Source organism: Leiobunum rupestre, chromosome 6 (assembly GCF_980474605.1).
Source record: "Leiobunum rupestre chromosome 6, qqLeiRupe1.1.hap1, whole genome shotgun sequence".
Lineage (NCBI taxonomy): Eukaryota > Metazoa > Arthropoda > Arachnida > Opiliones > Sclerosomatidae > Leiobunum > Leiobunum rupestre.
Genome location: NC_143389.1, coordinates 65158718 through 65175477, shown reverse-complemented (window position 1 = coordinate 65175477; position 16760 = coordinate 65158718). Strand labels below are relative to the sequence as shown.

General features: G+C 35.6%; 1 protein-coding gene across 2 annotated transcripts in view; it reads right to left on the bottom strand.

Moving 5' to 3' along the window:
• Positions 1-15733, bottom strand: part of Msh6 (DNA mismatch repair protein Msh6) — a 58699-nt gene extending 42966 nt beyond the window's left edge. Inside the window, exons 1-7 of one of the 2 annotated variants that reach the window (XM_090180168.1) lie at positions 15422-15733; positions 13749-13950; positions 13508-13683; positions 9553-9609; positions 5672-5826; positions 5239-5376; positions 1192-1289 (exon numbers count right to left, since the gene is read on the bottom strand). In XM_090180168.1, coding sequence (XP_090036294.1) covers positions 1192-1289; positions 5239-5376; positions 5672-5826; positions 9553-9609; positions 13508-13683; positions 13749-13950; positions 15422-15623 — 1028 coding nt within the window. In that variant the 5' untranslated portion in view covers positions 15624-15733. The remainder of the gene's footprint in view (positions 1-1191; positions 1290-5238; positions 5377-5671; positions 5827-9552; positions 9610-13507; positions 13684-13748; positions 13951-15421) is intronic. The other variant, XM_090180169.1, reaches the window with a different exon arrangement.
• Positions 15734-16760: the final 1027 nt, after the last annotated feature.

Sequence of the window (16760 nt, the reverse complement as noted above, 5' to 3'; positions counted from 1 at the left end):
TAGTAGTAAAATTTCCTACTACCCCTTTAAAAACGGTTTTCTATCTGGGTTCTTATGTTTGTTGAAAGCTTACATTTAGGCGTTTTTAGGCCAAACTTTAACGCTCTAGCGCTTTTCCTATTCGTCGCAGAGGATAGCAACAAAGACAGTCAAACATCTTTACTCAACCCCTATAACACCTCAAATTTATTGCACTGACATCTGAAACACCCTGTATAGCTGCTTCAAACCTCAAAAAGTTAAGTTTGAAGAAACCACCTATGGACTGTGAGAAGGATGATAAAATACGTGAAAAGGTAAGTTTTAAATTTCTTCAAATTTGTTTAGGATTTAGCTGTTTTATCCCTTTTTATTATGGACAAATCTACCTTTTCACGTATTTTATCATCCTTCAAACCTCAAAAGCCTAGTTTAGATCGAGTCTCCTAAAAATCACGTAAAATCTAAATAAAGTCCTACAAATAGTAAAACACAGGTATAAATTGAGGCTCCTAGAAATAAAAAAATTATGGGCTTAAAAGGAATATCCAACAAATCACAAAGTGAATTTTAATCGAGTGTCTTTCAAATCGCAAAAACCAAGTCTAAATTGGGTCTCCTAAAAATTAAAAAATATGGGTTTAAACCGAATCTCCTAGAAATCACAGAAATAGTGTTGCAAGTCTCAAACAAATCGCAAAAAACAAGTTTAAACAAGTCTCCTACAAATAGTAAAATGCGGGACTAAATTGGGTCCCTACTAATAAAAAATATGGGTTTAAATCGAATCTCCCAGAAATCACGAAAAAGGTGTTTAAATCAAGTTTCAAACAAATCACAAAAAACAAGTCTAAATTAGGTGTTTTATGAAAATACATTGAAACGAGTCTCAAAGCGAGATCTTAACCAGAAATGAAACTTGATTGTATCTACATTTAAGTATATTTTAATAAGTCTTTTTTACGGTTTAATTTTCGAAACATAATTTTGGTAAGGGTACTCCTGCGTTGAGTTTGCGAGTTTTCAACCAGCTGGGATCAAATTCGGCTCCTCTTTCTGCGAGGGGAGAGTGCTAACCACTTCGCTACCCCATACTTTGCTGTCAAATTTCAACAGTTATTTCAATGTTTTCCTCAATGTTTGCTACTCGTGATATACATAAAAAGGCAAGAAAAATACAATTCAAGGTTATTCTACAATATTAATACATACTGTATCTTTTTATCAGAAAGAAAATCGTATTCAGTGAGATGGGGCCAACTTTTTTCCTCGTTTGAAATCAAAACATCAGATTCATGAAGACGTGAATTCTGGAATTAAAAATAACACTATGGCATAACAAATAAAATGTAACTTAATAAACTACATGCCATGATGTTACTTTTTATAAAAATTTCAAAAAATTTAAATTAAACCCAATGAGGTTTTAGATTTAAAAAAGCAAATCTTGTGACATTGAGATAAACCTTGGGTTTTACACTCTAAACTATGCATACAATGATCTCCAATAAATAGCACAAATACTAACCAATTTCAGAATCAGGTTTTTGGACCTAGGACAAACTTTACTTGCACTGCTAACAATATTCAAGGTAGCTTTGCATCAGAATGGGCATTTTAACGGGTAGTTTCTTTTTGAAAGTAACATCTAGGTCATTCCATGTCAATTCGACTAGCAGAAAATTAGCCCAATTTTTAAATTTTATGATATTTTTCTAAAAATATAGTAGCTTGAGAAAATGATTTTCGTAACGTTTTAGACTTGTAATTAAATTATTTACAAAGCTATTTTTTAATTTTTGGGCTATTTTAGATTTGCCATTTTGATAATCGGTTTTTTAGAACATTTAAAATTTTATATTTTTGGGCTAGTCTAGCTATTTTAATATATAAATTGCATCAATAAGGAATTATTCTAAAGCAGAAAAAAATTTCAAAACAATAATAGGAAACAAAATAACCGACTACTTGGGGTTAAAATTACTTTAAAATTTTCACTTGTACTCGCCCTTTAATTTTATTTTATATTTTACATATTTAGTCCAACCACCTCGCTACTTTACATTATAAATGGCATCAACGAGAAATGATTTTTAAAACAAAAAGTATTTAATTAATTAATAAACTTTGCAAGTTCCTTTTCCACGAGACTTTCTCAAATTTGTATTGCTGCCCGATTGAAGCCGTTGGACATTCAACTGCAATAAAGAATATTACATTCACGAATCCAATATGTCCTCTCTTCTTCGCCAGTGATTTGATGTTACTAAACCGGGAGGGTGTAAAAATGTTACGAAAGCTTCATCTTTTTCATCAGGAACTTAATAATAATAATCAGCTACGCTTATACCCAAGGCACCAACAAGTCCTTGAGCAAATTTTAATGCCTTTAAACAGGTGGACAGGTTACAACTAAAAGCCCTCAATATATCTTTCCATCATATACACAGGCAAAAAAATTCCCTGGTGATAATGCAGTTAGTATAATTGTTTCAATTGCTTTATTACGTTCAACGGATAGTGAAATTTTAGATACCTCCATAAAGCCTAGATATATTTATATATATAGTCATATGATGGGTATCTATTGGTACAAATGAATGGTGATTCCTGGTGCCCTGTACTGTTATGGTGTCTTGAAGCCGTTTTTCCAAGAGTTTAGAATGAGTATCTATTCCTTGCAGAATGAGCATCTATTCCTTGTAAAATGACATTCCTTTTATGTTAACCAATACCCAGTTTAAAAGGTCCTTTGGAGTTAAAACATGGTTGGTCAATGTATTTTGTAGACTTAAATTCTTTGCCTTGCTGTGAGTCTCTTAAAATTTACAGCAACAACATCATGCTTCAAACATCCGCTTATAATTATTATAGTTCTGTGACATAGAATATTAGAAGCACTTTTGTAATACACTATGAAGGGATGAATGGTAGCTTTACTATTGTCCTAATGATACCCTTGAGCATCGTACTGAACAATGAACGAAAATGTTTCAGCAAAATCAAGCAGAACAATAGCTTCTTCCTCGACACAGTTTACCTTGGAGTTCTTTTAAATACTTTGCTTGATGTTAAGCATGTAATTATGAGTAAGGAGAATCTCGGTGTTATCAGTCAAGTCTTCTAAGAATTTGTGAAAAGTCATTTGGTGAGTGATTGAAGTTATCCTACCTGTTGATCGTATCAGCGGACCTCTCGATCCTCCCATACTTGATCTACAATCCTCTTTATGAATATTGATCGCCCCAGGCAGTTACTACAGCTTTGGAGCATGTATTCCTTTGAATCAGTTGAGCAAACAAACAACACCATCGTTTCCATATAGTTAGATATACCAATAGTGGACAACATCAACTTCACATTTTGATGAATAGCGCAAACGCAAAATAAGTGAGAGCCTTTACTAGCAACAGTTACACAGTTTGTAGGTCGAAGTTCAGCTAATTTGGAAAGGCCAACATTGAATCCTGTTACAGTTTTGAATAATTTATTAAGTTCATTGATGTTAGCCAACAGTAAATGCTTCTTTTCGACAGAGAAACCAGGGTTGGCACAATTTTGACAAAGGTGCCCAAAACCTCAGTGTTTTCCAGGAAAAAACCGGGTGGAAACCATTTTTTTACGTGGTTTTTTCCACCTGTTGTTTTCCTGTTAGAAACTGTATGGAAAAAACGAATTTTCCACATCTGGTGGCAAAATTCAATTTTCATTCATTTCTCCTATTTGCCATGACCAAATTAGTAACTTATTAGATATGCCCTTGATTAATATAGCCTGAATAGGGTTTTTTCCATTTTATCCGGTTTTCCCAGCCAATTCCAACCCCAAAAGAAACTTGTCAATTTTGTCACATCCGGTACAACAACCCGCGTTGGAGGAGTACCAAGTACATGGCGTTGTACCATTAAGTGGTCGGGCATCAGGAGACCATTGGTCTTGGAAAGAACAGTTGGAATGTACTTTGCTTAAGGCCAAAGGAGTAGATTTGAGACGGGGTTAGTAGCGTTCTTCAATCAAAGTAGGCATAGATGGAGGAGTCAATAAGGATACCATGAGCAGCTGTTATTTTCATAATGGAAGTGCCGGTGGAAGAGGAGTCTTTGGGTCGAGATCGAAAGAGTTTTCTTCAGTTGAATCGGGAGGTCTTGGCTTGGCTTGGAAATGTCTGTTAGAGATGGTTGGGTTAGTTTGTCCAAAATGGTTTCGGAAGAAAGCCATTTTGTAAGACGCAAAGTCGAGTATTCCAACGTTAGGCTTAGAAGCCATAGCCGCGAGATTTGTAATTTTTATTTAGCGCGAGCGAAATAAAAAAGTTTCAAAAGGCAACTAGCCTTAAAAACCGACTTTTCAGGAAAAGGGAAAGTTTCGAAAGACGGTCCTAAAACCGAAAATATCGGTTTATTTGGGAAGAAACTTATATCACAGAGTAGATGGTACCTTCACAAACAGGAAGTAAATAAAAACTGGGCCTAAAAAGGACTTTAAACAGGAAATATACTCTAAAAATTTGGAGCGTTAAAAAGCGAGACCTACACTAAAAACGCATGAGAGAGAGAGAGTCAGAAAAGGCGGGAAAATTACTTAAAAGTGCCCTATCTCAAAATGCCAATGATCACTCCCCCTATTTACACCAGGACATATCAAAATATTCTGTAATTTATAATCGAAATAGCCCACATTTTCACGCGATAAATTCACGAGACGTGGGTTAAAGGAAAACTGGTTTATATACAAGGAATAATTATTTACAGAAATATATACACTACATTTAATTTACAAAGCAAACGTAGGGTGGTGATAGCGATTTGCTGGGGAACTCTTATTCTTCTCTCCTCAGAAGCAGGTCTCTTGCAAGCGGGGAGCCCGACCCTATAGACCAAGCGCCCGCGAGAGGGAGAGCTGGTACGTCCGGTCTGTGGCATGTGTCTTACGTATTTTGCCAGCGTAGTCTGTCTGTGACAATATAATAAAAATATAATAACGTTGCAAATAATTTAATTACACGTCTAAAACTTTCAGAAACTCACTTCCGCTAGTCAAATTGACATGGAATGACCCATCTTATAAGCCATAGCTAGCATAATTTATCTCCTACTAATTTGGAAAAAATATGTAATGGTATTCTAACTTAAAATTAGCACAGTCAACAGGAAACTGAAAGTTAACGTTACATTTTAAACCGAAATATTAATTGCTAATCACAATACTACTGCATTAAGTAAAACTTAAGCCCACATGATGAAAAACCCTTTGATATACCTCTTCTACTGTTGGAGAAAAAGTGGACAGCTTTGACTTCGTAGCATCACTTAGAGGAGTCGCTTCAGCAATTTTCTTTACAGTCAAAGAATTTTTGGGTGTTCTAAAAGTCTTCACTGCAGAGTTTCTTTTTTGACTCTGAAAATATTATTTTTATATTATTTTCTAATTATGAGTATTTTTGGGACTAGTACAACAAATTTATATGTCTCTTTCATTAGGAAAAAGATTTAAGAAACCGGATTGAACTTCAATTTTGAATTATTAAAATGAAAAACATCAATAAAACCTCTTGAAATAATTATTTCACTAAACCGTTAATGCTGTTGTTTTTATAAGCTTGTACTTCTTTAACTCAATTGAGCGTAAATGTCTCTAACTCATCTTCACAAGAAGTTTATAAAAAATTAGGTTGTGAAAACTAAACCCTCACTTGGACAGGTTCTTCTTGCACAGATTCTGCAGCGCTTAATGAATCATCAGACTCTTCTTCTTTCTTATTTGGTATGTACTCATCAGCGGACTCATCATCACTAATTGTCATAATTCTCCTCCTTTTTTTCACGGCAGAAGAGGTATTTTCATTTGCTCTCTGCATTACAAAATTGATAATCATTACAACACACTTCACTTTACACAGTTTATAAGTGTGTGTGCCCAGTCATGTAAAACCATTATTCGGTTTTACATGAGAATCATTACTACTACAGATAACTACATGATTTTGAGGAGAAACCTGGGTGAAGGATACCTGGTTGTCCCAGAACATCCGGCTGCTGCACAGGCCCTGGTAGTTCATAAAAGTTTTTGAAGGTCTCAAATTCAAGAGTCGTCGGTATTATAACCATGTAATGTTTTATGTAAGTTGCTTGCACTCATGAAAAAAAAAAGTATTGAGGAATAATGTGTGGCGTGTTTAATTCTACATTAGTAAGCCTTAAGTGGAATACTTTAATGTAACTATGACGGACGTTGGCTTTGACCTAATGTTTATGACACAGGGGCACCAGTTATTGGTGACCTCCCTTTTGGTCAAAGGTTAATTACCACGCACTTTTGCACAGAACTTCAATAACAGTCATAAATTATCTAAACCCTTGGGTTAAAGACCGTGCCAGTGGTCAAATAATTTACGATGCTGTTTTCCTTTTTTTTGAGTGTTCGCGATATTTTTGGAAAAGGGTAAAAACTTATTTCTCTGCCAAAAATTAAAAGACTCGAAACGACCAGATTGCCTATAGTTGTAAATCTTAAATTCCATCATGACAAAAAAAAAGCCTGCCATGATAGATATATGCCATAAAGCCTTTCGCAGTATCACCCATCGTAAAACCTAAAAATTGATAGTCAAAATGACAAGCACTAACGAATATACTTCACGTATTATCACTTGTGTAGTCTGTAGTATATGTTCTAAGGATGCCTCGTTGTCATTGATTTCCATGCCATCAAATAATAAGCCTAAACGGGTATGGATGATAATTCCCAACAAAAATAATATTTTCTCAACTTTACCTCCATAATTATTCAGCATCCCGTCATAAATTTAAACTTCTAATTGTAAACTCTTTCGATGTTTGGATACAATTAAAAAAAGAAATAACCAAAAGTATTCACTTCTTAGAAATTAAAAAAATAAGCCACTACTGGCAATTCTCAGTTCTTATCTTTAAGTATGGTAAGGAAAAGAGGGTTGTAAAATAAAACTATTTTGAGTGAGCACCTACAAGGTCAAAAGTGACAATACGGGGAATAATGGGCTAAGGCCATAAGACCCTCTAAACCAATTTAAGAGCTACCATGGTTTATAGCTGTTTAAATCTCCTCTTGGAGCTATGCACGAACAATAAAGTTCAGCTATATTGTGTTCCTCGCCATCGGGGGTTCTATGGTAATGAGAAGGCTGATGTCTTGGCCAAGGAGGCGGAGTGAGGCTGGGCTCTTTGGTCCTGAACCCGCCGTTCCTAGTACGCGGTCTTATCTCTAACTCTATGACTGACCATCAACTCAAGCTTTGGCTTGAGATGGATGGCCAAAGGCAGGCTAAAGAGTTTATCTCGGGCCCCTCTAGGCGGAGAGCTAACGAATTGCTCTCGCTCTCCAAATCTAATATTAGGTTGGTCATTGGCCAACTAACAGGTCACTGCTTTCTTAACAGACATCTTTACTTGATTGGAATCAATGATGATCAAATCTGTAGGGTATGTCAGGTTGAGGAGGAAACCGCCTCTCATGTGCTTCGTAGGTGCGATTATTACGCGGCCTAAAGATTCTAGCACCTTGGTATGCATCAGTTGGAAACCTCGGATTTCCATAACATGCCGGCCAAGAGGATTCTCCGTTTTGTGTCGGATATCGGGATTTTTTAGTCATAAGGTTTGGGGTTGCACAATGGACCACTGGTCGAAGTGCGCAAACGTGCATGTCTTTAGCCCTTCTCCCCTTCATTAATAATAATAATAATAACAATAATAAGAGCGACCCTGCGAATACACCTGGAGGAGATACTCGCCGAGCATTTGATGTAAAATCATCAACCGAAAAAAAAGGGAAAGACAGCCAGCGTCCATACAGTATGATTGATAAAAAAATAAAATCATACACGAAATGCAAGCAGGGTTTAGCCGAGGTCACTCGACGGTGTTCCTTACAATAAATCTCATTGAGGAAATAATTGAAAATACCAATAGGGGCAAAATAACAGGTGTCTTGTTGATTGATTTAACAAAGGCATTTGATACAGTTAATCACAAAATTTTACTACAAAAACTGGCAAATTATGGAAGCGCACCTTCAACCTTGCGTTGGTTTAACTCTTATCTGACAAAAAGATCCCAAAATGTGGAAATTTCAGGACATAGATCATCAGAAAAACCAATTCATAACGGAATTCCTCAAGGAAGCGTACTTGGACCTATTCTTTTTTCTGTTTACGAAAATGATTTCCCAAACTGTCTACAATATACTACTCCATTCCAGTTTGCAGATGACACCACTATGTCAACAAATGATGAAAATGGTAATACAGTAATTGAACACCTTAATAAAGAATATAAATATAACTGGTTTAACGATATCAAAATTGAAATAAATCCCTCGAAATCTGACGTCATATTTTTGGACCGAAGGAGAAACTACAAACTATAGATCATGTAACAGAACTCCCGGTTTCAAAAATCAAAACGGTGAGGACCATCAAGCATCTCGGTTTTGACATCGATGATAAGCTTAGTTAGAAATCGCACATTGAGAATATAATCAGTAAAATAAAATCACAAATATTTATTTTGCGGCATGTTCGCTCTTATATTCTGATGACGGTTTTAAATTTTTGGTATAAGACGGCTGTAATCCCCATTCTAGACTACGGTGACCTCCTATATGGAACTGCCAAAAATTCAACTTTAAATCAGTTACAAATCATGCAAAACAGAGTCTTAGGAGTTAATAGAAGAACTTCAACAAACAGCGTGCATATACAATTATCTTGGTTAATGCTAGAATCTAGGCGAAAAACTCCACTTGACGTGTCTAATTTTTAAAGCCCGTAAGGGCTTACTACTACATATATTAATGAATTATTTATGCGTCCTTCCGAAATACATAAATACAACACCAGAGGGGCTACAGAAGCTTATCTCTTACAGGGGAGCATTTTTATGGAACTCCTTACCAAACAAAGTGAAATCTATTACGGACTTTACTACTTTTAAAAATTAGTTGAACGATTTTTATTTTAAATGACCAAGTTTCTAAATTATGTATTTTTATATTAATATTATTTATTAAGTTAAATTAGTCAGGACCTCTTGAAAAATAGTTGACTAACTAAAGTAGATATCCTGAATAAACATGCTTTATTATTATTATTATTATTAAACAAGCATTGGAAGAAACTGAATGTATAAGTTACCTTATTCTATTTGTAGAAAATTCTGTAGGTATAAAAAGGAGTGTAGAATTACATTAACTATTAATGAAATAGGGATTATGTTGAATGGGGATTAAATCAAAAGATTTAGTGTTACAAATACTAATTGTACAACTTTTAATTACATTTCAATTTATTCAAGTCTGAACTATGACAAACCACTAACACTTTGCTGTCTGGTGCCATAGTAACTAAAGCTTTATAACTTGTTTTTGTATCTCCCATTGTGTGGTTATTAAAAGAAATTGTATGTTTGTTCACACTATAGAATACAGCAACATAGAGCACCTTTGCGTACAATTAGTTAGCAGCCAACAAACAACATCTATATAAATTGTTGATGCCAAATTTAAAACTCCAGTGATTAAAAAACACTAAAATACTTGCTTTATTAGTGAACTTGTCTTCTTCATTATCACTATTTTCAATTGATTCAGCATCTAATTATGTAAAAAAAAAGATTTACAATGCAAAACTTTTCACTTATAAATCTAATGTTCACAGAACTTTATGTTCAACGCATTAGGACAAATGACATACCATTTTTTATGAAATTATAAGAATTTCAATAAAACCTATCATAAAATTATTGAAAATAACAGGCACAACTTTCCTAAAACTTGTACACTCGCTTAAAATATCAACTTTCCCAAACGTAACTTTTTTAAGAGAAGAACATTAGCTTAAAGTATAGCATTTTCATGAACTAAGAAACAAATATCTGAGAGATCCTGGGTTGTAAAGATTTAAATTAATTCTCGGAGACCTATTGGTATGAGTAATTTGTATAGTTTTGTAATTACTTTAGATTTGTTAATTACGGTTTAGCTTCCCCTTCCCTTTTTATAAAAAAAAACATTTCTACGTTTCCACGTGTTTTAGTAGTTTATTAACTTAAATTAATTGTAGCTTTTGTAAACCACCCAACCCCTACTAATAATATAAATGCTGTTTAACTGTATACAGGGTGTTTTGAATTGCTCTGACTGGCCATTTTTTTCAGAAACTGCAAGAGATAGAATTGCGAAATTTTCAGGGTATTATTTCTAGTGGGATCGCTTTAAATCCTAAATTTCAGAAGTATCCGAAATAATTTTGGGTTTTTGTAAAAAATATTTTTTCACCGGTATGTGGTAGAAAGAACCGTTACAATGAGAAAGTTGTAGAGTGCAGTCGAAAATGTTCAATGAAATTGTTTTCATTGGAAAAGAACACTTTTTCACAAAGATATGATATAGCCTTCACATTATGGTACGTAAATGAAAGAAATCACACTAAAAGATTAAATTCCTTAAAAAAGCACATGTAATTTTCCAAAACGCCAATTTAGGCCTAAAAACTTATCAGTAGGCCAACTACGCACAAAAGTCAAGTTTTCAATTAGTATTTAATGTGAAATCTTTTTGTTTTCAACCATTCTTTAACATTTATTGAGCCTAATAAACATGCTACTGAATTATTCTCGTGACCAGTGTGCTTTTATGGTCGAGATATTTTATGGTGAGGCCAATCGTAAAGCGCACAGGGTTGGTGAATTGTTCAACGTCTGATATCCAGATAGAAGACCAAGCCACAAAACCGTTTTTGGAGCTGTTCGTGACTTTCAGAGTTACAGAAACGTCAGTCCCAGATTTCGTGGACCAGGTCGTCAAAACATCAACATGGAAGACACCGTTCTAGCCTATTTTGTTGCGTATCCTTGAGCAAGCGTCAGAGGTGCAAGCGACGATCTTGGATTATCGACGAACTACGTGTGGACCACTCTTCACAATCACAACTTCGTACCGTACCAAGCTCTGCACGAAGAAGATATGGAACGTAGGTTTGATTTCTGCAACTGGCTAATAACCATGTCCGATGAGGACCCAAATTTCATCAATCAAACGCTGGTGACCGACAAGTGTTCCTTTGGGAGAGATGGGCCTTTCAACCATCAAAACGCCCACAAGTGGTGTGACAAAAATCCTCACTGGGGTTTTCCTCACCATCATCAACAACAACTTCAACTGATTGTTTGGGTGGGTTTGCTCGGGGATAGAATTATTGGCCCATTTTTCCTCCCAGCTCGTCTTAATGGACAACGCTACTTGGCGCTTTTGCAGAACGAAATAGCAGACGCTTGAGAAGATATTCCGCTAGAAGCTTAAAGACAGATGTAGTACCAACATGACGGCGCACCACCCCACATACCTAGATGTGTAGTGTAGCATCTTAACAAGTTCCCTCAGCGTTCGGTTGGCAGGAACTGTCACGTTTGATGGCCTGCGAGGTCTCTGGACCTAACTCCTATGGACTTTTTCTTGTGGGGGTTCATCAAAGCACAAGTTTCCGTGACGCCCCTTGAGAACATTGAAGATCTGCAGCCTTCAAACTTGTCACTCTTCATACGATCAGACGCTCGTTTCAAGACATGCTTCATTGTGCCCAAACCTCAGTTGTAAAATTCTTATGTTTTTTCGAATAAAATGTTCAATTAAATCTTTCAGACATTTCTTTCATTTACGTACAAAAATGCGAAGGCTATTGGCCCCTATGGACAGCTTTTTTTTTCATCAACTCATATCTTCGTGAAAAGTGTTCTTTTCCAATGAAACCAATTTCTTTTAATATTTTTGACAGCACTCTACAACTTTCTCATTGAAACGTTTTTTCTAGCACCTACCAGTGAAAAAATTTTACAAAAACCCAAAATTATTTAAATTTTTCTGGAATTTAGGATTTAGATATAATACCCTGAAGATTTTGCAACTCTATCTCTTGCAGTTTCTGAAAAAAAGCCCAGTCAGAGCGATTCGAAGCACCCTGTATACCATTCAACATTAACCAAAATTATAAACAGAGTAAAAAAATACAAAAAAACTGTTCATAGATTAAAATGAATGCGATTTGGAAATATTCAGTTTATATTTCCTGATAAAGGCAGAATAAAAGTTTAATTGAAAACAAAACAATAGGTTTCTTTTCGCCTGCTCTCTGACTAAAAAGTGTACTCTTTATACCCGAAAACGTTTTATTCGCCTGTTCCGGGGATGAGATCGACTCTGCCCCATAAACTATTTGCTTGTTCCAGAGTATTAGGGTTACTCTTTTTACACCTTCTTAAAAGGAAGTAATAATAATAATCAGCTAGGCTAATACCCAAGGAACCTAAGTCATCAAGCAACTTTTAAAGACATTAATTCAGGTTGCGGGGTAACAATGCGTAGGAGGGTGGTGGCACGCTCTTCATGCCACGCGAGCCAACAGCTCCCTACACTTAATATTACCGTTAACCTCAACAAATTTCTATGGAAGGGGAAACCGAAGACCTCGTGGGAAAACCCCTTTAATCAGTGAGGAGAGAACTTGCAAACTCAACGCAGGAGTTGTTCCGAGTTTTCACCCAGTGGCACAAGCTGGGATCGAACTCGGCTCCTTTTGCTGCTACGCAAAAGTGATAACCACACAAATCAGATTTTGTCGCTTTGCTAGCCAGAATTTATCTGCGAAAAAGGCCACAGGCCACAATTTTCGAATAAAGTTTTTACTCTAACTCTTCGGCCACTACAGAATCGGAGTAAAATGACGTTGCGTTAGTTTCGTACCTACTCTAAAATCCCGGAACAAGTGAAAAGAAACCACCTACTATGGTTTTATTTAAAAAAACAAAACCCCAAGTTCCTTTTTTAATTGCCAAGATTTAATCCATAATTTAAACTGTGAAGAGATGCTTTACAAACATTAAAGTTTTGGTTAAATAATTAATATATTTCTTTTTAATCAAGGTCACACCTGACTGAGCATTTGGTTATAGAAAAATACATGATTTGTTGCGTTTTTGTAAATATTTATACAACTCTTCTCACATTTGCTCTCTACCACTTTTAACCTCGGTAAAATTCTTGAAAAAGGAAACTCAAGCAATATGAGAGAAACCTCATTAAAAGACTAAAAGAGATCTTACAAACTATGTAACTTATTCAGGAGTGATTTTCAGGTTTTCACATAATGACAACGGCTGGGATTGATTCCAGCAAAACATCTTCGCAGGGCCGGCCTTAGGGCAAGGCAAGCGAGGTGACTGCCTAGGGCAACCCGCTTCACAGTGCTTTCCGCGGGCCCCGCTTTCAGGGCAAAACTATTTTTGGGCCCCTATTTCATATCTCGCGCCGCACACTGTAACACCGCGCCTGCATCTTGGAAACAATTCATTTATATTAAACCTTTTTCTTCATTAATATATACCTTTCTTTGAAATAAAGCAGTAAAATATTTTACTATACATTCTATACCATAAACATTTTGTGGGCTCTTGTAACAACTATTAGAAAAGCTTCGTAATAATTGAAAACAACAAACCAGAATCGGGTTCCTGGTTTAGAGAATATTCTGATTCGAAAACAGCTACAAGACTTTTCCTTTCTACAGAAGATTTTTCATAAGCTTCTGTAGCTCTCTCAACAGAGGTCTTCCATTTGTGGTCTTTGTGATTAGGTATTTCAGAATTTTTTGGCCCATTGAATATTTTAATAAATCTGTATTTATGAAAGAGAACATTTAGGATACCGACTTTTAAAAATGAGGGTAATTTCAAACGTACTTGTTTTTCACCCATGCTCTAGTTGGAGGGTTATCAAAAAACTGAATATGATACTTCATTCCCCCATCTTTTTTCTTCGAATCCGATAGAAAAAATGACTTTTTTCCATCAGTTTCTGGACCGAAACAAACCAAACCAGGCCACCATGGATGTCCTTCAACTTTGGCCCAAACAATGTCATAAATATTTATACCTCCATTCTCTGTCAGAAACAAATTACATGAATAGAAGTAATAGAGAGGGGACGTTTTAAGTTACGTGGATTATCCAGTTTTTACACAACATTTTAAGGAGATCTATTCTCTAATCACTTAAAAATTTTGTAAAAGACTGCTACTTCATGGAGATTTTTAAAAACATTAATTTACAATATATAGATCTAAGCTTTCAGACTGTGGCCCATCCTCTGTTGATTTCTAAACAATACTACATCTATAAAATTTGCACAATATTACAACTGGTGTTCAATTCTCTAGCCTCTGACTACTTCAGCCATATCTAAAACAGCAAAAGTTAGCAATAGCTACCAGTATTATCCGTAGATATTGCCAGCTTTAGAATTTCAGTAGATAGGTATGACACGTATAATATGAATGACATTTCATTTGTTTGATTAACCTTGGTAGTTTTCAAGAAACATGAGTTAGAAGAATGGCAGTCATTTTCCAAGATGGCAAATAATATAAGTGAAACTGAGTCTATAAGTCTGGGGAATATTTTACTGAGAGCTAGTAATGGAGTGACATCATCACAAGAACAAAATCTCCCCCTAGCGAGGCTCTGACAAAGGCTACGTGTGATGCGTTAGCAAGCGGACGCAAGACGGTGACAAAGCCTGTAATGCAGTCTGTCTTGTGAGTAGCTCTCAGTAAAACTTTAGCTTGTGAAGAATAGGAAATGTCACACTTAAATAACAATATAATACACTTATGGTAGCACCCATCTTTGTACATCAACATACCAAAACACATTTTCTCCCAACGCTAAGAATTTTTTTTGCCAATAACAGAGGATCTTAATGTCTAGTTTCAGGAATATTCATCTTCCGATGTCAAAAAAAAAAGAGTTAAAACATCTTTTTTGTTTTTCTCTTCTAATGCTGCCAATTTGGACTACAATACTGCATATACTCTTAGGGCATGGTAGGATCAAGAGAGCTGATCATGGCTAACAAAATGAGTTACATGGGTAAGCCAAAAAGAAAATTGCAGTTCCCAATGACTTCAGCCTTGGTATTTATGGTTCATGAGACCCTTATCAAAAGAAGTAAAGTGTCTTAGATAGTTGTAGGCTAAAAAATTACATGTGGAAAATTTATAACTGTGATATTTATGATCTGTATGGCAACAATTCAAAATGTCTCAACATTTAAAAAAAATGAAGTTTGAGGTAAGGAGTAGTGTTGAAAAACAATTTTAAAGCGTCACCATGATGCCAGTGGGATAACGTGGTCTTGTCTTTTTCACACATGATGACATTAGAAGAGAGGCGAAATGGTAGCTTTGACATCATCTCATTCATGAACAAAGACCACACTAATACCTCCAGGTAACCCCATGGTAATATGTTAAAACTATTCTAAAACACAACTCCTTAACTTTTCTACATGGTAGAGGCACAATCTTCTTTTACTCCTTAGTTGTTTATTCTTTATCTGTGAGCAATAATAATACCTAAATGTAAACTTTTCTCTTGATTCTCATTTCCATTAAAGCTTGCATTGCCTTTGGTCCTTTGAACTTCCTTTTTGCACTTGTTATTGCTTTTTCCATTTTTGACAGAATCATTATTAAATTGTACTTTGTTTGAAACACGGCTTTCATTTTTGGGTGACTTGCTGAAATAGGCAAAGAGCGTATTTGGTTTCTTAGACATAATAAGCAAAAGCCGAAATTAAGGACAACAAATTTTGCGACGCAACGTGACTCGAAATGACAGATGAAATATTAAAAAAATAAACACGAACTTTTGGCGGGAACAGGGTTGCCATATTGTTTCTGTAAAAAGTCCATAACAATTTAAAAATATTTCCAAAATTCTTGCGAAGATGGAAAAATTAACAAATAAAAATTTGGGCATGTTCTATAAATATATTGACAGCAGCGAATTAATTTTGGGCGTAGACAGAAAAGAGGATAAAGACTAGAGTTGGGTCAAAGAAGAGACAAGAAAAACTCCCTTCTCCCGAACAAGCACAAAAGCAAGTGGTTTCCAGGATGGTGTGACTGAATAAAAGCGTTCAGCAACTTACATCGTCATTACGACGAAAAAGCTCATCGGTGGAAAGTATAAATCCATCGGGGTTTTTCCCGTTACTGTTACTGAACGTACCTAAAGTATTGCGACGAACGGCGTTTTCCACCGACACCCTATCCCCCCCCCCCCGTTCTGTTTACATGTGAAAAGTTTCCATTATATCACCAAGCACTATATAAACAATACATTGCGACTCCTGGCTCTCGGTGATATTATATCTTGGCAATTTCCTTGGAGGATGATTTATTTAAGTCATTGAGTTGGGAATATTAATCTAGAGATCCAATCTAATCTGCTCCCCGCGAAACAAGTTTTTGAAAATTACGATTGTGTCGTTTCCTCTAAAATGAAGAGAAAAAGTTATCATATGACTCGTGGCGCCATCCATAATTTTTGAAAAACAAATCTTTTTGCCGGAAAACGCGTCTTATTTGAACGAACAATTGAGAGATAGACGACGCCACGGGTAGAATGATAAAGTTTTCTCGTCATTTGGATGATTTGGGAGCACACGCCAGCATTCTTATTTTTAAAACTTGTTTCGCGAAATACTGAAATCTGACGTTTTGATTGGACCTCTAGATAAATATTCCCAACTCAATGATTTAAGTGCCTATTATCAAGAATGTATTGAAGTTACTACAATACATTCTTGCTATTATCTTGTGAACCATGCCTTTAATATTGGTGGATTCATTTTGAGCGTGAAAATACGCCGTCATGTTAGGGTATAAAAGCAGGTAAATAAGCCTGTCC